This window comes from Podarcis pityusensis, assembly GCF_964106645.2.
Source record: "Podarcis pityusensis genome assembly, chromosome: 4".
NCBI classification, from domain to species: domain Eukaryota; kingdom Metazoa; phylum Chordata; class Lepidosauria; order Squamata; family Lacertidae; genus Podarcis; species Podarcis pityusensis.
In genome coordinates this window covers 61,550,571-61,574,194 of record NC_138027.1, presented here as the reverse complement: position 1 = coordinate 61,574,194, position 23,624 = coordinate 61,550,571, and the positions used below count along the sequence as shown (strand labels likewise).

Below are 23,624 nucleotides of genomic sequence, written 5' to 3'. Positions count from 1 at the left end.
TTGATACTGTCCATGTGATTTTTTTTGGCTGGCAATGGAGGCACTCATGCAGCTAATTGAGAAATAATTGTTTTACTATTATATTCTAATGGATTATTGAGTATTGCTTTATTTGATATAAGTTGTTTATTTTAAAGTTATTGTGACCTTTTTGTAGATCATTATTATTAATGTTTGCCATTTAAGCATGTTTTTGTATGCGTTGGAAGCCACCCAGAGTGGCTGGGGAAACCCAGCCAGATGGGCGTGGAATAAATAAAAGTATTATTATTATTATTATTATTATTATTATTATTATTATTATTATTTCCTAGAAGTGCATAAGGAATGCAGTGCCAAAAGTTGTATTTATGTCAGTTTTTATAGGCCACTTTTCTGCTGAGAACATACAAAGCAGCAGAACTACTCCACCTTGTATGTTAAAAATACTAGAGAGGCCAATCACAGTTCTCTCTACTGCCCAATGAAATACAACTATCTTAATGGCTCAGTAAAAGGTCTGTAGCACAGGGACTGACTATCTTGACTGTGAGCCTTGGAAGACCTGTTCGCTGCCTTGCAGGCCGTGAAAAACATACATAAAATGACCTATAATATAAGCCTTCCTAAATGTTTGTGCAAAATTATTCCCATTTACTTTTATACATATGAGAAATAACCTTATATTAGGAAGGCATGGTTTGAATATATTCCTTTTTATACTTGCCTCCTTGAATTTGCATTTGGGGTGGGGGCTGTCTCAAAATGAAGCACATCACATTATTTCCTGGTCATTTTTTGCTAATCTGTCAGTGGACACCAGTTTGGTGGGCTTTTAGTTCACTTGAAATTTTCAATACTCATTCAACATGGATATTTTTTTAAAGCATGACAATGAATAGTAAAATGTATCTAACTGTGTGGTTTTTGTGACATCTCCTTATGACCATTAATGCTGAGGCCTCAACTATAGATTCTAACTTGATTTGCATAGAAAATGTATTTGAAACACTTGAAAAACCAAGATGTTTACTGCTTTTTAATTTGGGGTGTGGGGAGAGTGGAAGGAGACAAAGGCAGCTAATGATATAAAAACGGACAGGCTTTTTCCATACCTTTACTTTCTGAAGAGTGTCCTTTAACTGGTATTCATTTCCTGGTTCAACAGGAATGCCAACAACACTACTTGCTTCGTCTAACCATAAATAAAACTTATTTAAATTATATTGCAATTCTGTCAGAAGATTCTGTTCTTCTTCTAGCCTGTGGTAATAAAAGAAAAATATCAACATTAACAGCGTGGTTCAAAGTATATTAATTATTAACCCTACCCAGCATAGTAGTAACACTTGATGGAAATGTAACAGATAAATATATAAATTCCTTCATTAAAGACACATGAAAACATTGTTCACTGAAACATACATTAACTGAAGCCCTAGTTTTGATCAGCTCAAAATTTAGGTGGAGTTTCATTTTTATACTAGATTTTTAAAAATTCAGCACTTGGTTCATAGCACTCAAAACTGTCACTCCTGAATTTCAGGCTTTGCCTTCAGAAAGAATGTACCTGAAAGATGCACTAAAACTTTTAATGCTGTATACTTTAAAAATAGATTCTAAAGGATAAATATGCCTTACTCCTGTAGCTCATTTACTCATTCCCTCTCCATAATCTGTTATCTGCTAATCTTAATATTATTCTGTGACCTCTATTTGTTTCAAGCACACTTCAGTGATTAACTCCTACTGCCTTTAACAGGACTTAGGCACACTGAACATTCCTTGGACTGACTTTCTGGAGCACAGGGTTTGCTGGGCACTTTCCTGAAGGGAAACATGAATACCCAGAAGGCACAGAAAGCACCTGTGTACCTGTAGAAAGTTATTTTGTACTCAGGAAAGCTTTTTTGTACTTAGGGTTCTCTGTGCTTATCAGAGATATATATTGGATGACATTTTCACTTCATCCATCTGGAAAAATCAATAATGATTTATCTACACCAGCCTTTTCCTTAGAGCTCTGGATTTTTACATTAAAAATCTGAACACTTAGCAAAAGAAATGCGTGGAGGAAAACCCAGATGCTTGGATTCCTTTATGTTAAACAAGCTGTATTCTATCATGCATTGAACTCTGCAGGGCTCACTTACAACAGACCGTGTAAAGGATTTGGTTTTTACTCTTCATTTCCTCTATTTATTCTTTTACATTCCGTAAAGGATGAGCAATGGCCACAACAAAAACCCTGGTGCAGTTTTTTCCCCTTGGAAAGCGTGGCTGTGATCCAAGCTACGTATACAAGTTTGCCTGTTCGCAATGTAATGCCAGAGGTGCGGGAAAGTTGTGTGTCAAAAGCAGCCTGGGGTCCACAGGGTGCTTTTACCCCCATCCAAAAAGTAACAAAGGGATACAATCAGACAGTGGCTTAATCCATCTTTCTTCCACCTCTTTTCTGTTTTCTCCCCACAGTGCTTTCCGACGATGTTGTGATGCTTCCCACAAATTTTTTTTGCTAGTTTCCTTGTTTTGGGTCTCATTCAGAAAAGCAGTTTTTGTTTTTCATAGCACTAATTCAGCTCTTCGGTTCTGCAGTGGGTACGGTCTGCCAGCATTCTGGACTTTCAAACTATCCAGATTCCTTCCTCAGCCTTCATTCTTATTCTAAGTTTGCCACCACCCCCTTCATAAAAACCTGTCATCCCAAAATGGGAAAGAGTTGTTTTGGTAAGAAATAAGTGGCAGGCAACTGCACCCACTTTCAACTTATCATTTCATGGTTTGAAAGGAACTCTCAGGTTATTCTGGGACTAGTGGGACCTGCACAGCCACACCTGCCTCACATTTCTATCCCCACTAGGATTTGTAAATATATATTTTAATCCCGATGCATTTGAGGAAAATAATAAACAACAACTCTCTTTACTATGGACATAAAAACCATATTTACCTTGTGAATCAATTGAATAGTGGGAAGGTGGGAAAATATTTGTGTTTGTCAAAATTTTCCAGTGTTCTGATTTGCATTACATCTGCTTTTTATTCCAGATCAAGGTACGTACACTTACAATAACTGGAGCAAACATGGTTTATACCAGTGGTTCCCAACTGGTGGTCCACGGTCCCCAGAATCTATCCACAGGGTCTGTGGCACCATTCACATAACAAAAACTATAATAGAGATATATTTGTTTTTTCAAAAGTAGGAGGTCCATGGATTTTCTTTTGAAAAACAGGGGGTCTGCAATACTTACCTAATTGTGACCCCTAGTTTATACAGTATTTTCAGGAGCTATGAACTAGGGTGAATTGATAAACTTTCTCTTAAAACGTTAATATGTAAGGCTAAGTAAACTAAGCTCATTTCTTCCAATATTTCCAATGAGGCACTCTGTAATATTGCAGACTTTGCTAGCTGGGAACTAATCTGTTATATTGCAAGAGTTTCAGAATCGAGATAAATGCCCCCTTCCCTTCTTCCTTTCTTCCTTCTTCTCTTCCTTCATTTGTGGGCCAAAACTAAATATTTATATGATTTATTAAACAGTAGTTTCTTAATGGTATCTGAACAAGGAAACTGTGGTTTAATCTCACTTTACTAATTGAAATTTGTTCTCAGCTCAATAATCATGGTTTACTAAGATTAACTAGTTAAATCTGAATTGCCCTAAAATAAATATGCACCTAAGAAAGGTAATCAATAATAATTCCTAGTTTCTAGAAAATCTTGAAAAATCTCTAGTGGGTATTGGAAGATCTCCAGGATATATCTAATATATGATAATGATACTCTCTCTTTAAACCCTCTGGTTATATTTTATGTAGCAGAATAAATAGGCATTTCTGTTAAAGTTTAATTGGCAACACTTTGAAGAATGCACACCATTGATTTGAGAGCTTGTATTGATTTCTTTGTCAAGCTAATTCTACTGTTAAAACTATACCTATTAGTATTTTTATTTTAAATAAAAGTATCTAAATTTAAAAACTTCTAGACAAGCATCATTATTTTTAAACTAGAGAAACACTGAGAATTTCATGATGAGAACTGCAGTTAAAAGGAGAACTAGATGCATACATTTTGCATAGATCTATGAAATACCAATAGCTTATAATCTATTTAGGGCACAATCCTATGGTCTCTGGAGGGTGTTCCAGATGCTATATGGTTTTTCAGATCTCCCTCTCTGAGGATGGAGAGTGAAATCTGTTTTCAGAGATGGAGAGCCAAACTCCTATCTGCAGCTGCAGAAAGGTATAACGTTGGTGATTCTCCTAAGACAAAAAAGGAAGTGTATGCCAGGAGAAGTTGTGGATTTGCAGGATCCAAAGCGCTGCAGTTCACCCAACGTACCCCAAGAATGTGGGGGTAGGGGGAGATTACACTAGCCCTGAAGCTGAAGCTCTTTTGAACAGCACTGAGATGACACAGTGATGATGATGTATATTGTTCCTTCCTGACAATCACTGCCATACAAATAGGCTCTAAGATAAGCTCCTACCTGCACCTGGTAACTGTTGTATGTGAGCCACGTTGAATACTAAAAAAAAAGAACAGGTATTGATAGTATAATTCCGATTCTAGCACTGAAATAATCAAGGGGTTGAACAACTGTATGGGGAATGTTTATAACATTTGGGTCTTTTCCATTTCGAAAAAAAGGTAAGTTAGGTAAGAGGGAAGTGTGTTGAGGTGTGACTATGCATGGAGTGGATAAAGTGGATCAAGAAAAGTGCTTCTCCATCTCTCATAACACTAGAACTGAATGTTGGAAGATTCAAGACAAACAAAATGAAGTGCTTCTTCACACAGTGAAGCTGAACTATGGAATTCACTGCTGCAGGAGGGTAGTGATGGCTGCCAACTTGGGTGGCTTTAAAAGAGGGTTAGACAAATTCATGGAGGATAAGGCTAACAATGGCTGTAAAAGCACAATGGCTATGTTCTGTTTCCACTGTCAGAGACAGCACGCTTCTGTACATCAGTTGCTGGGAATCCCAAGTGGGGAGAATGCACTTGTAATCAGGTTCTGCTTGCACACCTTTCATAGGCATCTGGTTGGCCACTATGAGAACAGCATGCTGGGCTAGAGGGGCCACTGGCTGGATCCAGCAGGGCTCTTCTTAAGTTCTTACAGCAAAAAACAGCTTTACTATGCACACAGTAAATCACACTGAGATAAGCTGCAGCAAATATTTAGAAGTGGCATGCCACAGAATTAAGGGGACATTAATCACATATTATGTGCAAAGTACCCATTTCTAGAAGAAAAATATTATTACAAAGTAGTGGAATACTTTAAAGCATTACAGCAATGCTGTGCTTCTAAGGTTATCATCTTGACAGCAATGTTTAAAAATGTTTTACTCAAGCATTCAAGATCTCAAGTGCTATATCTTTGTTTACCTACAGGTTTAATGATTTGCTAGGATTTATTCCAACATGTGGTAGTAACAGTAATAAATGGTGCATTTAAAACTCTCCATCTGCAATTAAGTGCTAGATATTTTATTTCAAGAGTCATTTCAATACATTTACCCAAGAACAAGCTGTGGCTTCTGTTTGAAATATTGGATGAGTGGCTGCTTGCATTACAAATACTCCTAATAAATTTTCAGTAAGTGGAATAACAGTGAGCATAGCAAGAAATTCACATATAACTTTAGAGTAAATGCAAAAAAGGGGAGAAAAGATTATGCTTCTGTGCTATACAGTCAAATGTATACACAAACGCACAGAAAACATCTTGCATTTGGAAGGTATCAAGCCCACTCCTGACCATTATATTGCTACAAAAACAATTAGCCAGTTTTAACAACATGAATCACAATTATGTTATTATTTTATTAGAGATATTTTAAGCCACCTTTCCTTGGTAGCCGCCCCAGGCTGGGCTCCAGTATAAAACAAAACATACAAATACTTCTAAATAAGAGCACATAAAAATAATTAAAATGTTATTGATAAATCACATATCAAAACACCATTCAATGCTATAGGCAGTTCCATCCTGGGCACCAATCAACTTAATCAACATCCCATAAATGCCTGGGTAAATAAATAGTTTTTCAAGTTGGTTCTGAAAAGAAAGTAAGGCATCCTCCAGCTGCACTCTAGAGGGGAGAACATTTCATAGAAAACCAATGAGGGGTCAAGGAGAAGCAGCAGTATTAGTCCCTGCTGATTGCATGTATTAAAGCTGCAACTATTGCTCTGATTCTTTTCCTGGAAACCTATGGCCACATTCAAGTGCAACAATAGATTGCTGACCTCAGGCCCTTTTGGTTGATCTGCTCTCTGTTTCTCCTAAAGCGTTCAAATAAATGCATCAGACATTGTTGGAGGTGCAGCCCCTGGCAATGTCCCTCCCTTCCCAACTTGAGCACAGGCCATCCCCCTATAACCAAGCATTCAACATTAAGGACAAATATCCTAGGCCTGTACACATATAGGGCTACACAGGGTTCCTAATCTCAAGAAATAGCAATTGATGTAGTTTGCCAGATGACATGCCCAGCAACTGTGTAGAAATTGGGGACAAGGCTAGTAGGCTGTCCTGCACACACCCAGAGAAGGAAGGCAAACAGCCAACTGTTGTTGTTTATTCGTCCATCTCGTCCTCTGTCGTCCCCTTCTTCTTGTGCCCTCCATCTTTCCCAGCATCAGGGTCTTTTCCAGGGAGTCTTCTCTTCTCATGAGGTGACCAAAGTATTGGAGCCTCAGCTTCAGGATCTGTCCTTCCAGCAAGCACTCAGGGCTGATTTCCTTAAGAATGGGTAGGTTTGATCTTCTTGCAGTCCATGGGACTCTTGAGTCTCCTCCAGCACCATAATTCAAAAGCATCAGTTCTTCGGCGATCAGCCAACTATTAATTCTTTATTGGCAAAAGCACACACTTACAGAAGCTCCTAGGGTGTACTAGACACACACACACACACACACACACACACACACACACACACTCCTAGTGTCTACATAGCTGGCATGAACTTTTCTAGGTTCATGCTGGAAGCATCAGTGGGACCACACACCCTACCCCTGGGCTTATGTACACTCGCCTGATGGAGTGCATCCATACAACCTGAGACTTCTGCACAGGTCATCGCTGTGCTTCCGTCTTCAAGCCCCTCCTAGTTCTAGAAAACAGTGGGGGCGGGGACCAGGGGGCATTTGACTAGCCTGCTCCTTGCTTGAGCATGTTTGAGTCCTCTGCTTCTAACACATCCTGTGCCCCCACCTCCGTATTTGACTGCTTGCACCCTTACCCTCCCTTACCCTCATGGGTGGCATCAAATTCCATGAATTGCTGGCCCCCTCTCTAGGGTCATCCTCTAGCCCCTCTGCTTCCATCACACACTAGTCAGAGCCCTGCCACTCCCTGACATATGACCTCACACGTTCAGCATTTGTAGAATCCTAAGAAGTCCTTCCGAAATGTGCAATTTGGTCCTTAGGCTTGGTGCCACAATCATTGTTTCTAAGGGACTACATAATAAGGAGTATTAGCATTCATCTTGAGAAGTCACAGTTTCTATTATTAGTAAGAATTTCTTCCATAAGGCCCCAAATATGATGCTCTCTCAGATCTTAGGTGATGACACTTTTTAACTACTATACTTCTTATGGGGGAGGTGTGCCAGCTTATATTTCCTAGACCTAGATTGAAACTAAATCCATTACCTCTGCTAGAGAATGCCTCTTGGATTCATATACTCCAAGACACAAGGACAAGGCAAATAGAGTATGCTACCTAAATAAGGAACTTGCCCAGAACAAAGAACAAAATGTTCCCTCTTGCTTTGCAAGAAAAGAAAAGAACTCTTTTCCTAGGGTTCTCTCAGCTCTAAGAAACACATCAATAGTTATTTTCAAATGGGGATTTTAGTGGCCATTAATGTGTGTCTGTAACTTTTAACCTTGCCTTTTTAGTTCTGCAATTTATTAGGAAGAGTAATTACCTGATCAGCAAGGTAATCAAATATAACCAGTTTAAATGAATTCGTGTCCCCAGGCTTTCAGCCAGTGGCAGTTGGTTCTCTCACAAAGCTGACATACTTTGTCTCGGGGGGAAGAAAGGGAGGGAGATGGAAACTTGCCAGATGTAGCAAATTTGTTAAGTAATAGACTACATTTTAATTCTTGAAGAGCTTTCAAAGGTGTAAAGTAAGTATATGTGTAGAGAGAGGATTAAAGAGGAACCCGAAATGAAGCCATTTTGTTTCCAGCTGTAATATTAATAGACAAGCAACATTCATTTAACCTATTCAATTTCAAACGTCTTTCAGTTATCAGAAATGATAGTGAAGGTTAGTGCCAGATAAGTCTCCTACAATTCACATGGAATTTCTGAAACAACAGCAATTATGAGCTGATATTCAACTAATGCAAAACCCAATTTCTCTGCTAGGAACACATCAGACATGATGGTCAAATCAAGGCAACAATGCAAATGGTAACATTTTGAATTTGAATATTATATTCTTAAGCAGCTAGACAAAGAACATCTATGGAAGCTCTCCAATCAAAGTTATTAAGGCAAATTTTCTCTGTACCACCGCCTAGAGGCTAATCTTTCCTCGGTAGAATTACGGATCTGGCGTAGGACACTTAATTACTGGCTTCACCTAAACTTAAATCCCCCCGGTCTCATAACCCCAGTGGACTAAAATTGTCTATCAAAAACTTCACTCTTGTGGCTTATCACCACAACAGCTACTCACTTTGGGTTTTAGTAAAGCAAACAGTCTAATTTGTCAGTGTCTAAATAATATCGAGCGTCAGAACAAATTGGCCACAATAAGTAAATTTTGCCCATGGTATGACTATTTTCCACCTTCTCATTTCGACTCTCTGGCACCCTATCTGCATAACCTAGCAATTCTAAAATATAGATGCGCTTTTACTCTCACAAGATTGAATGTATTGCCCTTGGCTGCACTTGAGGGATGATTCCAGCAGATTCCACACAAAAAACGCTTATGTCCCTATGGAGATGGCAGTACCAAATCGGTGGTGCATGCCCTTCTGGCTTGCACTCTTTATAAAGACTTGAGGAATGAGATTATCACCCCTCTTTAATTGTCCATTCTGGGTCACTCAACCACTGCCACAGTGTCTTTTCTCTTGGCAGATTAAGCAGGTGACAGCAAGGTTTTTAGCTGGGGCAATCAGAATAAGATCCACTATTTGACTATTGATTCAAAACCCTAAAATGTATTTTATATAATTGAATTTTTATTACTATTCTTTGTATATCGTATTGTTGTTTTATTGCTACGGCGGATGGCTGATGCAAATAAAGATTCATTCACTCACTCATTCTATAGTAGTCATTTGTGGTGTGGGCTCATTTCAGCAGCGTGTGTGTGTGGTGCCCACAGCAGTTTATCTAGTTTGCAAATATGTGCTTGGGCCCAAATAAGTGGCAATCCCAAGCATGTGGAACTAGAGAAGGCCTGGGTTTCAACGAATAGGTCTGCTATGATTGCTCCTAATTTGGCCCTGGAATACTGTCAAAATAGTATAATTATATGCATATATTTACTCAGTAGTGTCATGTGACCAAATGAATTGGGAATTAAATGAATTTTCTAGGATATAAATAGATGTTTTTATGCCAGGAAGCAAAAGTAATTTACTAAAGTAGAACTCAGTATTTAAAATGTACTGCTTTCTCTTCAGCTATTGATTTGTAATTATAAGTTAACTAGAGCCCTGCAGCAAATGATTTAACTGGTAAGTTAACAATCAATAAGTGCAACAAGTTTCTTCAAGCTACCTCCAAACTCTCTGGACTCTCTAGTTTAGGATGGGAAACTCCTTCATTCTTGTGAGGGAAATAATATTGGTTAGGGATGAGTTATATAATGGAGAGAAGGAGAAGACTTGGAGCATCTTTTGTCAAGATTTTTCCTCCAGTTATTGCATCTGTTCCAGAGGAACTGTGTTTATTCAACATACAAACATTCATCCTCTTGATTACATTGTGTCTAGTTTCTTATCCTTCCTCTGTTGTCTCTTCCGAGTTGAATTTTAGATTATAAACTCCATAGGGCAGGGATATGTCTTTTGTACTTTGTAAACCATCATGGCATGTTGATTTATCACTAGGAAAAAAGCAATTTCTTCTCCGCATTTGGTCATCTACTTTTTTGGGAACATTGTATGGAATGTGTTTCTGCAAGTCTCTTAGTATCTACTGATGTCATGGGTGGCAACTTTTCCTGCCACATCTGGGCAATCTTATTTAAATACATTTAGAAATATGTTAAATTTTCACTTTTCTTCAGAGGCTGCTACACTGCATAGCAGTGTTATTTTGGAGCGGGAGGGAAGTGACCATACTTAATGAGAAATGTTCTGTCACATAGAAACACGCTACATTTTATGAAATGCTTTATTATTTTTCTTTTCTTTGCGTGTTCCTTTTTTCTATCACACATTCCCTTTAAATCCTGGAAACCATATCTCCCACAAAAACAAAGCAAACCAGATCCAAACAGAAAACTCTACCACAGTCCAGCTTTGCTCCCTACTCTCCATTGCATCCAACCATCCTTTAATAATGCTTGATTACTGTACATTTGGGTTGGGAAAGGGGAAAGTTAACCTGTCTGTCATCTGTCTGTCTGTCTCTCTGTCGAACTGGTCTACCCTCAGTGGACCACTTTCAACAAGTGGGTAGGGTCACTATTCTCCAAAGGAATTATCTTTGCAGCCATGCATTGAATCTAAACCGGGGCTGCCAAATTCCTACTAAAAGCGGATCTTGCATTTAGCATTGAAATTAAATTTAATCCACAGGGATTTACTCCACTTGGGAGCTCTGCTAGGGAACCCCTTAGTGGAGCCAATTTAAGCAGGGCTTGCATCTGGTGCCAAATTGAAAAGGTTCCAATTGCAAGCCTTGCTTGCCAATGAATAATTGGAAGGGTACTTTAAGGATCCCGGATGCTCTTTTGCAGCTGTAGTCATAGGATGTCAGGTGTGAAGCAGGTAGGCATGGCTTATGGACTAAATTCAGACTCCTGGCAGGCTAAATTTTTCATGCTTGGTGTACATCTTTGAAAATAACACACTCTTCGCCTGTTGCAGCAAATACCTGCAGGGTTCCAATATGTTACCTTTTTAGGTGCCCTCCCTTTATCTGAAAAAAGTCTAAATGTCTGTAAGTAACATACTTTTCCGTCTATAAGATGCCCCCTTGTATAAGACATCCCCTATTTTGGGGGACTCAAATTTAAGAAAATGGGAAATGGCTCAGAGTTGTTGTGCTTTTTGGGAAGGATTGCCTAGAGTTGTTGAGCCGCCCACTTCCCACAGCAACAGCCAATCGCCAACAGATCATTCCCCACAGACCTGCCTGAGAAAAGCAGTCTGCTGACAATCGCGTGCGTCCCAGAACAGCAGCCGCCAATCACAGCAGCGATAACCAATCCACAGCAGTCCTTGCTGCAGAAACTACCGTAATCACCAACCCAATTAGAGCAGCAGCAGCCAATCCAAAGAAGCCCTTCTAGCAGCCAACAATCACTCACCAAATCATTGATGACAAGCTCCTGCTTGTGCCTGCAGCCAATCACTCGCCCACCCCATTCACTATTCATGTATAAGACGAGGCATGTTTTTGAACATTAAAAAGGTAAAGGTGAAGGACCCCTGACAGTTATTTTACAGTAAAAAAACAACACTCGTCTTATACACGGAAAAGTACGGTATATGAGAAATAATCTTTCAAGTACTGCTGCATGTGAAACATTAGTATCAGTTACGTGAAGGTGTGGCAGAAACAGCCATTTAGCACCCTACTGCTGCAGCTTACCTCTGGCACATTCAGTATCTCACACATTCCAAGAGAAATTGAATTCAACAATAACCTTCCACATTTTCCTGTTCACATGAACATCTGTGCAGCTCAGGCAAACTTATAAATCAAAAGGGGCATTGCTATTGTAAAAATAAAGAGCTGAACAAAGTACGCTCTATTTTGTATTTGACATCTCTTGTTTTTTTTGGGGGGGGGGGGTTTGAAACCACACCTGCAAAATTCTTGATAGACACCTTATTTTCTCTAGTAAGCTAGCAGCAATTATATTTCAACCTTTCAGAACAACAAAATTCTCTATGAATCACAGTAATTTCCTGACAAAATATCTAACCAGATTTCCAGACCAACTCCTTGTGCTATCACGTAGTAATATCAAGTAAAATTAAGCCAAAAACTTTACTTCTATTGAAATCATTTTATTCTGCTGCTTCTTTGTGCTTTGTCAATCTAACTGAAACAGGGTGGTGTCTTTGCTGTTGCTTTTTACAGAGAAATTGCTCACTTTTCTGTATTTTCATTTGAAACATCCTGAAAGGGTTGCTAAGAAGCAATGATCAATATAGTTTTTGACACACACTCAAATGTAATAGCAATAGTAAAGTTTTATAAATTAGATGTAAGTTATTTTTAACCCAACTGTATACTTCCAATTACACAAAAGTAAATTCCACTGAGTTCACTGGTGCTGACAGCCAACTCAGCATGCAAAGCAGTGCAGCCTTGTATCATGAACAGGTTTTGCTCATTAAACTCTATAATCCTAAGCATGTTTACTTGGAAGTAAGCCACTGTGTTTAGTGTTGTTTACTCTCTAGTAAGCATATGTGCTTTAGTCACATGCAGACTGGTGTATTCCAATCAAATCCAGGTTCAGACTAAAAGCACAATCCCATACATGATTACTCAGAAGTAAATCCCAGTGAGTTCAGTGGGGCCTACTCACAGAAAGTGGTATAGGACTGCAGCCTACGTTAGATAAACTGCAGTTAGGTCCCACTGAAATAAATGGGACAAGTTAGTGGTGGCTTAACTTAAGACACTTCAGTTGAAATTAAGTCCAACCTTACAATAATAAAATTTCACATTTTGACCCAATATTTCTAAGTGTACACTTGCAGATTTTGCTAAATATTTAGAAAAAGCTGAAACAAAATCCAATGCTTGCTTTATTTATATTTTTTTCCAAAATAAATAAATGCAAAAATAAAGCACTAAAAATAATAATATAATTCGGTAGTGGCAATATTTTATGATTATAAACAAAAAACACATATAATGGGAAGCTATGGATAGGTTGATTGTTCACAAGCTTTTTTTTTTAAAAAAAGGATTTCACAGATTTATATAACACAATTACTAAGGAAATTCCTTAAACTCTAAGAAAACAATTTGTAATTTGTTGATTTTTTCAATTATTAGAACAGCTTGAAGTATCAAAAATAACATTTACTTGCTATGTTAGCTCACCTCTTTTTTTTCTCTGCCAGTTGTTTGCAGAGTTCCTTCCACCGATAATTCAGGCTTCCCAGTTTCCCCTTCAATACACTGGCATCGGCTATTGATGACTGCTCAATAATTTCCTCCCCAGCTATGTTCAGTGTTCTGACAACAGCTTGCTGTCTCCCAATGCCATCCTGGAGGTCCTGCAAGAAACCAAATAATCTGATAAAAATGGAGTACAATGACCAGATCAAAATGTGCTATGCCAAATGCAAGAATGGTAGAGATAAATCTGCTTTTATAAATGCCCTGTGCACCTAATATCATGTTTAAAAGATGCTTACTTGAATACAGTGTGCAGCATCTGCATGTTAGAAAAATAAACATCTAGACTGAAAAATTTGGGTATAAAAAAGATCACTTATGTATGGGCCAGTTTGTGAGATTAAAGCACTTGTAAAGTGTGATGCTAATTCTGGATTAACTGTGCAAGTATGCCATATCTTAATGAAGCCACAATGAAACGATGAATACAATAACATCATGTGGCAGAATATTAAACTGATTTTAAAAACAGAGAAGGTGACCAGATAGAAAAGGGTTCATGGTATAGTAATATAAAAGAAGCTTATTTTTGTTGAAACACTTGGATTTAATGGGGGTGTACATGGTCCTTTTGATGACCTTATTTTGTTTATTAATTGTTATTAGTGGACAATCACTTTTAGTTGTTGTTATTTATTTTAAATGTATCTGTGTGGATTGCATTACTATGAATTGTATTGTTTTAAGTCAGATAAAAATGTAAGAAGAGCCTGCTGAATCAGGCCAATGGCCCATCTAGTCCAGCATCCTGTTCTCACAGTGGCCAACCAGATGCAGATGGTAAAGCAGAACCTGAGCACAGGTCCATTCTCTGTTCCTGCAGTTTCCAGCAATAGTCTGTGGAGGCAGAACACAGCCTCCATCATGTCTTGCTGCCATCCGTTCATTTCCCTCCCCTCCCATCAAAGGTAATCTTTGGTGATTCCAGAAATGAAATAATACAAAACTTATTGGGCTTAATTACTGAATCAACTGAAACAGTAATTTCCAGATAATTATACATAATGTTTGTTTACTTTTTTTATTAAACAGAATATATGTCACTATGATGATAATGTTGTTGTTTTTACTGTTATCGCTTTGTTTTCAAATTATGTAAACCTGCCTCAGATTTTTTTTTAAATCTATTGAACAGTCAAGATAAATATTGTTAACGAGTAAATAAAACTTAAAATTTAAATGCTGCACAACATTAACTGATTTGGGCATAAGTTCTGATTGCACATCACAAAGTAAATGGATAAGCAAGCTTTAGAAGAAATAGCAAAACTTTTAGCTCTCTTTAGGCATTCACTGTGAATCTCTGAAAAGGGCACTTGAACTAGACATGCAAGCCCTACTCCCAAGGTCCTTTTGTGCTATGGGTGCAAAGATATGGAGGATTCTAAGCATGTTTGGCTGAGATTGCTTAGAAGTCTCCTCATGACTGGAACCCCTAAAAAACCATGGTTAGAATCCCTCTACAACTACCCTGACAGATCAGAGAACTGAGGCCAAGACACAATGGCTTGTCTAAGGCCATGCAATGAGCCCACGGCAGAGGCAAGTTTCAAACAAGAAACCTCCTGATTTGTAACTTAATCTCCTAGCTTGTATGCACAGCAGCTTTCAAAAGTCTTCATATAACTACATTTTGACAGTTTTAAAACATGGGAGCCTCCAATATTTGCTAACAGCTCTCTTGTGCCTGGAAGTAGTCTGTCTGTCGGTCTCTCTTTCTTTATTGTTATTATTATTTGCTTATAACAGTAAGGGGCAAGAGTCCTGCAATTGCCTTGATGTCTTTCTTACTTCAAGCCTTCAAAAGAGTTTGCAGTTTTAAAAATATCTTCACTGCAGTTCCCTCTTTGCTGATGTTAGTTCATTAGTCCTTTGCCTTGCTGAATTGACACTTCAGAAAGCAGTGTATCCTGTCAAAAAATGCTGCCTCTGAAAGAGCCAGTTCACTAAAGCATAAGGAATGGTGAAGTAGTGGCAATAGTGACAACTATATTAAAACAATGAAACAAAGGTTTTAAATGCCGCTGTCTCCAGTACAGAAAAGGATAGGGTGGAAATCATGAGTGACTCCTATATACACACAACTATTTATTTTAAACATAGAGATAACATTGGTAGCATACATGAGAAACTCGGTTAATGCAGATTCATAGTCCCTTAAATCTGTGATTACAGTCTCAATGAAAATACTACTAAAACTGCAATTATTCTTTTCTTCCCTTTCAATGCACACCACTGGATGAAGCTGGGGAATCAATAGGGTTGCATGTCTTCCCCTGATTCTATCCTCTCGAAGGTCAGCTTTCAGACTCTTCAAGCTGTCTCAGTATTAAATCCAGCCCTGAATGCAGACTGAAATGGCTCTAGATCAAAGGCAATAAACTGGATTGGGCCAGTGGGCTGAATTATTATCTCCCCCCACCTCCCACTCCTGGGCCAAGTTTGACAGGTGAGCAGGGGCACTCACCTGATGTCATAATGTTTTTACCTGAAATTAAACCACGGGGTGCAAGCACACTGTGTGCAGCTCTTTGAAAGCCCTGGCAATTAGTGATTGCTGGTGAATGCATAGAGTTCCACGTGATGCTTTGAAGACCCTACAATCAGCTGAACATCAGGCTTTGCATGGAGTCCTGCATGTCATTTGAAACCTAATTTTCAGGGCTTCAGACCCCTTTTTGTCCCGCCATGTCTGTACTTTCTGATGTCAGGAGTAGAGTAAATGGGTATGGTTTTGCTTGGCCAAAATGGCCTTGCCAGATGAGGAAGTATGGCAGGACTACTTAGGTCTGCAGGCCAGATGTTTCCTACTGTGAGCTAGATAATCTGTTTCTTGGAGTAGAACCAACACCGTCCTTCCAGGCACTTTACCTGAGAATTGTGGATGCCCAAAGGACATAGAGCTGAGTGTCATCCACACAGCACATAATGAAGGCACATAGCACAATTCTCCAGATATGGGGTTTCATGTCAATTTTAAAAATCATAGAAAGCAAAATGGAATCTTATGGCAACAGCAGTCATGTTTATGGGCTTTAAACTATGTTATACTACACCTTTTTCAGGTTTAGTACTCTTGGCACAAACTCTATAGTCTGAGGAATTAGAAGACAGCAGCAAATTAGAGCTTGCAATTGAAAAATGAGTGGGACTGTACTTTTTTTTTTTAGAAAAGAATAGTGAAATTGGATGCCTGCCCGAACTATTTAATCAACATTACTTTTTTCTTCTTTGTTTGACAAAGGCTGAACTTTAAACGTTTAAATTACTTTTTATCACAGTGAGATGTTGCAGTTCACTGGTATATTTGTGGGTTTCTTTTCACATAAATATTTGTAAGGGGAATCCAAACTAGTATTCTAAGGAAGTGCTTTATATTGAGTTTTGAAAAAGAAGAAGCACATTATGCATTCAGTTGCACAGAACATTCGGATTACAGGATTTAGGTGATTTATCCAGACATTGCTTTAATGTCCAGTTACAATTAAACATCTATGTAAATGATATATCAGCAGCAACAGCAAGTCTGTGAAAATTAATGCTTTTACAGTAACAAATAAATTCATAATGATAAAACAATTTAGTCTAAAACACTTTCAAGCACAGGGCAGTTTCTTATGACAAGTAAATCAAGCCAGTATACATTGCCTAATTTTTACACACCAGCCTAATACACAGCAACACTGCAGTGGTAAGGATGGAATTGAGATGTAAATTTTAAAAGCAAAAGTAGACTGTCCGTAGGCAAGTTTCAGAGACCTTACACATGCAGGAGCTAATGTTTTTGTAAACCTTAATTCTGATCTGCAAAGAATGCATGTGAACATGTAGCAGTTTATTTAAGGTGAATGAATTACGCAGATAAGAAAGGGAAAGGGAAAGTTTTATTTTGACATAAGTGTGATAATGGCACAATGGGTCAGTGCATCTGGCTGTTAACCAGAAGGTTGGTGATTTGAGTTAACCCAGAGATGGCTGTGGGCAGGCTTCCTGCATTGCTGAGGGTTGGGCCTCTGGACCCCTTCCAACTCTACAATTCTATAATTCTGTTATTCTTCCATTTTCATTTCAAATTCAAAAGGAGGACCTGAGTGGTAAAACTGCCAAAAGTAGTGCACATGTGATTCTCAAAATTGCATTTAAACAATATTAAATTAACACACTATGGTTGTATACAGAATGAGCATAAATTTTCTCCCCAAAAGAATCCTGGGAACTGTAGGTTATTAAGAGTGCTGGAAACTGTAGCTCTGTGAGCGGTATGCTACAGTACAGTCGTACCTTGGAAGTCGAACAGAATGTGTTCAGAAGTCCGTTTGACTTCCAAAATGTTTGGAAACCAAAGCGCAGCTTCTAACTGGCTGCAGGAAGCTCCTGCAGCCAATCGGAAGCATGCAGAAGCCCATGTTCGGCTTCCAAAAATAGTTTGCAAACTAGAACAGTCACTTCCAGGTTTGCGGCGTTTGGGAGCCAAAACGTTTGAGAACTAAGCTGTTCGAAACCAAGGTACGACTGTACAGTGGTACCTCGGGTTACATACGCTTCAGGTTACATACGCTTCAGGTTACAGACTCTGTTAACCCAGAAAGATTGCTTCAGGTTAAGAACTTTGCTTCAGGATGAGAACAGAAATCGTGCTCCGGCGGCGTGGCAGCAGCGGGAGGCCCCATTAGCTAAAGTGGTGCTTCAGGTTAAGAACAGTTTCAGGTTAAGTACAGACCTCCGGAACGAATTAAGTACTTAACCCAAGGTACCACTGTATATGTTCAATGTGGTGTAACTACTTCCTTGTGACTGGATCCCATGTTGTGAGGCAGTGTAAAACATTTAATCACATAGGTTGCTCAAATTACACAATTACTGTCCACAACAATGTCAACAAATTAGTGGGAGTTATAATCACATAATGTAGTGATGTTCTCATATTGAAGAAAAAACAGAGGGAGCTGAAGGGGGCATTTTACAAGAGGGAAAGCTTGAGCTCACTGGTGGAGAATTCATGATTGCTGATGAGGAAATTCCTCACTACTTCATACATTTAAAATAATGCCCTGTGCCAAACCATCAGTTAAGCAACATAAGTTCAGGCAGCACATAGACACTGGCTGGGTAGCAGCTCATGAAACTACAATGTTAGACACACATTTTTAAATTACGACCATTTACAATGGCTAAAAGTGATCAAAATGATAACTTTTAATAGGGACAACTTACTTCCCTGTGGGAAACAAACAAACAAAAAAGGCTCTGTAATGTTAATAGATACTGAGAGTAAACATTACTGGTTGATTTATAGGGATATAAATCTTCCATAATGCATTTAATTGCATAACATTGCATAGATGGAGTAGAAGGAGGGAAATTCTTCCTGATCACAGATGGTGATCAGTTTATACTGGAAACAGGATTGATAGTCCTTGTAATTTTACTTTAACTAATGTACTGTAACCACAGATGGCATTCTGATTCATATAAATATATAATTTCTCAGTGAAGCATAGCAAGTTTTTAAAGGACAGTTGCATGCATCATTCTGCATTTGTACAAAGAATTACCAGCTGATAAAAGCATATACAAACTGCCTGGTGGCTTACTCCTATCTGCCATATAAGGTTCTTTAGAGCTATCTCTAATAGTCATTGTAAAACAAGTGAAAGTGTAATGAAAAACAATGTCTGCATTTATAAAATATATATGCCATTGAATAATAATAATAATAAAGATCATACGCAGTTAAGATTATTGTAACAGCTCTACATTTAAATAGATTTCCCTAAGTCCATTTGTTTACCTACGGCAAAAGGTTGTATGAACAAAACCTAGCAATGCTTAGATGTTTGATATTAAGCCGTTATATCTCTTCCTTGGTTGACTTCCAGAATTGTCACAGTGGCTTCAATTCACAAGGAGTCGGGCAGTTCAAGTATGCAGGTATCCCCATTGTATTCTGCAAGTTGGGTAATATTTGGTATACCCAATAGATATGACATTCCTCTCCTTCACAACATAAAAGAGGGCAGTTCTGTGCACTTCAATGTTCTTGTGAGCCTCAGAACTCCATGCGGCTCTGGATTATGTCTAGTTTAGTGCACATGAATTATGAATAAGATATTTTAAAATATACAGAAACAATTTTTTATGTTCTGACATTGGTTTGGGGGAAATAGGAATACACATTTTTATGGGAATTAATGTTAATAAATTGGTTGTAAAAGCAAAAGCATGCCCACGCAAGCCCCTATTGTCAAACATGGTAATTGACAGGCTGTTAGGTGTACAATTAAGTGAGCCAGAGTGGTATAGTGCTTAGAGTGTCAGACTAGGATCTGGGAGACCAGGGTTCGAATTCACACTTGGCCTTGAAGCTCACTGGGTGAGCTTGGGGCCAGACACTGCTTCTCAGCCTCACCTACCTCACAGGGTTGTTGTGGGAAATAAATGAGGAAGTGAAGAACCATCTACACCACTTTGTAGCTCTTTGGGGGGAAAGTAGAGTATAAATGAAATAAGTAAGTCAAGTAAATAGATATCATAGAATTGTAGAGTTGGAAGGGACCCCAAGCGTCATCTGCACTGATGTGGGTTTTCTAGAATTCTGATATCCTAATGGGTAAAGTAAATCAGCATGTTATTTTACTTGTATTTAGCAAACAAACTCCTAAACTTGCCTGAAATTTTATTTGCAGCTAGTATTCATTCATTGTTACTAATGAACGGATGCCAACAAAAATGAATGAACTTAGTAATTGGAAAACATTTCCAATTACAAATAATTGGGAACTGATCTTAAAATTATTTCCTGAATCTAGGGAAACACAGAGGTGGTTGTCACAATAAGCACGGGTTCATAGAGGCTTTTCTTTTCTTTTCTTTTCTTTTCTTTTCTTTTAAGAAACACCCTTGGATTAGCAAATTAGATTAGAACCACTACATAATCAAGTAATGCTTTAATTTTCAACAAGTCATTTTTTGGTACATGTATTATACTGTAGTGGAACTTGTTTTTTCATGAATAAATTGTATTTCAATGTCAAAATATGCAGATCTTTCTGGCATACTGTCCAAAACAAGGGAAGATATTTCATGATTAGACATAAAATATTAATGTAGAAACATCTTCTGTTGCTGTGTAGATGTCACCAAAATTCATGATGACTGTTAAAATAATACAGCCTCTTTCATGAGTTCTCTCTTATCACATAGTTAACCCATGCATATATTTTTGAATAGTTTCATGAATCTCATTTCCTGTTGTCTTTGAATGCTACAATATTTTACAGTTAAGCATAATGAGAAGCATTTCTACTATCAATCAAATTGATCTTTTATATGTTTATGGTATCAGCCAAGCATGGTCAAAGGTAATTTATTTTTATTGAAAATCCCTGTACCAACATGATGAAATAATAAAAACAAGCATTTAATGTCTGTCAGTTTCACTTGCTGGCAGAACATTCTTTTGAAGAAAATAAACCCTGATTGCATATACGGTATTATATGCATGGAGATCATAAAGCTGTTCCTATTTTATCTGTAAGTCGCCTTGAGCTCCTGATAGGGAAAAGGTGGGGTATAAAATGATGATGATGATGAATCTGAATAGATCATGTAGAGATTCTCAAAATCTGCAGTCACAGATAAACCATCACTCTACGCACTTAAGTTGTTTGGATAATTCTTTCTTTGTACTGGCTAGAAGATCAAAGTTGCAGTATATTTGAGATCTACACTCTAATACAGCAATGCAGTTTGGATGCCAGTGTAACCTTTGATATGTTCATCAAAGCCTTACTAATTATTACATTAATTTCTGATACCAGCTAATTATTCTTGAAAATTATTCCAAGGGCAAGAAGAGAAAGCAGTAACACAGAAAGTTAAGTAACTAATTAACTAATTAACGTACATAAGGTATGATTTCTGGAGAGTCCTTAAAACCAGGGGAGGGACAATTCTCTATGAGGGATTTTTTTTTTTTTAAGAAAAATGTTTCAATATAAATATATTAAGGTAAGCTTTACAGTGATTTATAGCAAGTAAAAACAAATCGAAAAGAAAAACTACTGGTAAATGCGAAAAAACACATTAGCATTTTTCCCCCCTTAGGGAAAACAACTATTGATACACAGGTGTCTGACATATACTCCATATTCCTTATTGGCTGTACATCAGTCAGAAATGCAAGGACCAGCTCCATCCCTAACCCATACGCAAAGCAGAGTAATGGCAAAACAATTGTTCTAGTTGCATTCAATATCACCACTGTCATCCCCAACTATATAGCATTTTCCTCAGTGCTCAGAGAGCTTCACCTACGTTATCTCAATTATCCTTAAAACAAGTGTGTAATGGAGGCAGGTTTTATTATCCATATTACAAACGGAGTAGGAGGAAACAGATTGGTTTGCCTAAGGTCATCCAGTTGGTTTATGTCTAGGATGAAACTTAGACCTTCTTTAGGGCAGGCATAGGTACACTAGAAGCTACCCAAGACTGAATATTGAAGTATCATTAATATATTATTGAAATATTAAAAGTGAATACACATACAAACTAGGAAGAGAGAGGTGTTGTTTTCTTGAATTTGTGCCTCTTCACAATTTGCAAACATATTCATTTTCTTCTTTTTAAAGCAGGGTAGAAACTTTATAGATTTTTTTTTATCCAAAAATTTGTTTCACACTGAGCATGAAGTATTTGTCATGCACCATAATATTAAAAATTACTTTTGACAGGCATGAGAAATGTCCCTGGATCTTTCTTGCTTTTAGGAACTTTGCAAAATCATCACATTTAATAAAAGATGGAAACAAAGGACCTGTGGACATGCCACAGCTGATGGATGGAAGGGTTTTAAATCACTCTCTGTGGCAGCTGCCTCCACATTTCAAGACCTGGTAGTCATCCCCCTCCCCATCACTATTACACCATATATAGCAAAATGAATAAATAAATGTGTGCGATGGTTTGGAGAAAGCCACAGCTGCTCAGGGTAGGCTGGTAACATAGATGGGCTTCAACAGGGTGGCCATATCATTCCTTAGAACTGCACTAGAGCAATCACTATATGTCCCCTGATAAGAAAAAAAACCCAATGGTACAAAGACTGGGATGTGTGCCTATGACTTGCAGACTGAAAGGAGTGGGACCCACATGTTGTGGAAATATATCCTTTTCCTTAGAGGGAAAGGATAAGGACAGAAGACAAGGAGTATGGCAATTCTAGGACTATAAATTGTAGCTACATCTTATGACTATGCAAGGAGGCATTTGACTACAGAAAGACTGCTGTCAACAGTTTTGCCTTAAAAAACCCCTCAAGGTTCATTCATCGTTTATAAAATTTGATTCCTAAAAGCATTTCAGTTCAGGGCATTATTATTTGGGACTCTACATAGATACCAAAGTAAGGATACACATTAATATGACAATGTCTCTCAAGTTAATTTAATAATGTCAGGGAACTGCCATTAGCTCAGAGGTGGGAGGTGGGAGGGCAGTAGGGTTACAGGGAGCCACCAAAAATCATAAGAAGCAGCTCATCGTCCGAGGAAGAGCGAAGCCACACCTCTATTGGGGAAGGGATGCAGGGCTCGGAAGATGCAAGGGAGAGCCGCAACACTGAACCTGAGCAAAGCGGGGGGGAGGCAGGTCCCCCTTTGCCCATGCCCTCTCTGCGCAGTAGGCTTACGCACAGAGAGGGGAGACGTGGATGGGGGTCAAAAAACTGCTCTGCTGGGGAAAGTTTAAGGACTGCCAACTCCCAGATTCTGCTAGCGACTGAGCAGACATGGAAAAGAGTCTATCTACATTGTGAACATTTTGGACAGATAATAAAGCCTTGAAAAGACCAACGGGTAGTCTTGCCTGTTTGCTCTCGAGCAACCACGCCGGCTTTCGTAACAAATAATAATAATGCTTAGCATTTATATAGCACTTGAATTGTCCAACCTTCTCGGTTGTGGCGCCCGCCCTGTGGAACGGCATCCCATCAGATGTCGAGGAAATAAGCAGCTATTCTATTTTTAAAAGAAGTTTTTAATATTTAATCCTGTATTGTTTTTAACATTCAATTGGGAGCCCCCTAGAGTGGCTGGGGAAACTTAGCCAAATGGGTGGGGTATAAATAAATTAGCATTAGCATTATTATTAACCTACTTCACAGATATAACCTTAATTAGCTATACAACAATCTTTACAAGATTAAAGTATTATTGTACTCAACCTGAAGACAAGAGAGAGTGGTGCTCAGGTTTAGACAATACTGGCTGC

General features: G+C 38.3%; 1 protein-coding gene across 10 annotated transcripts in view; it reads right to left on the bottom strand.

Annotated features, from left to right (window-relative positions):
* DMD (dystrophin) overlaps positions 1-23,624 on the bottom strand; it is a 1,019,805-nt gene that overhangs the window by 320,191 nt on the left and 675,990 nt on the right. For all 10 annotated transcript variants that reach the window (XM_081003446.1, XM_081003453.1, XM_081003448.1 and 7 more), the window contains 2 exons: positions 13,275-13,450; positions 1,095-1,242 (listed from right to left, as the gene is read on the bottom strand). In XM_081003446.1, the coding sequence (XP_080859572.1) occupies positions 1,095-1,242; positions 13,275-13,450 (324 nt within the window). The remainder of the gene's footprint in view (positions 1-1,094; positions 1,243-13,274; positions 13,451-23,624) is intronic.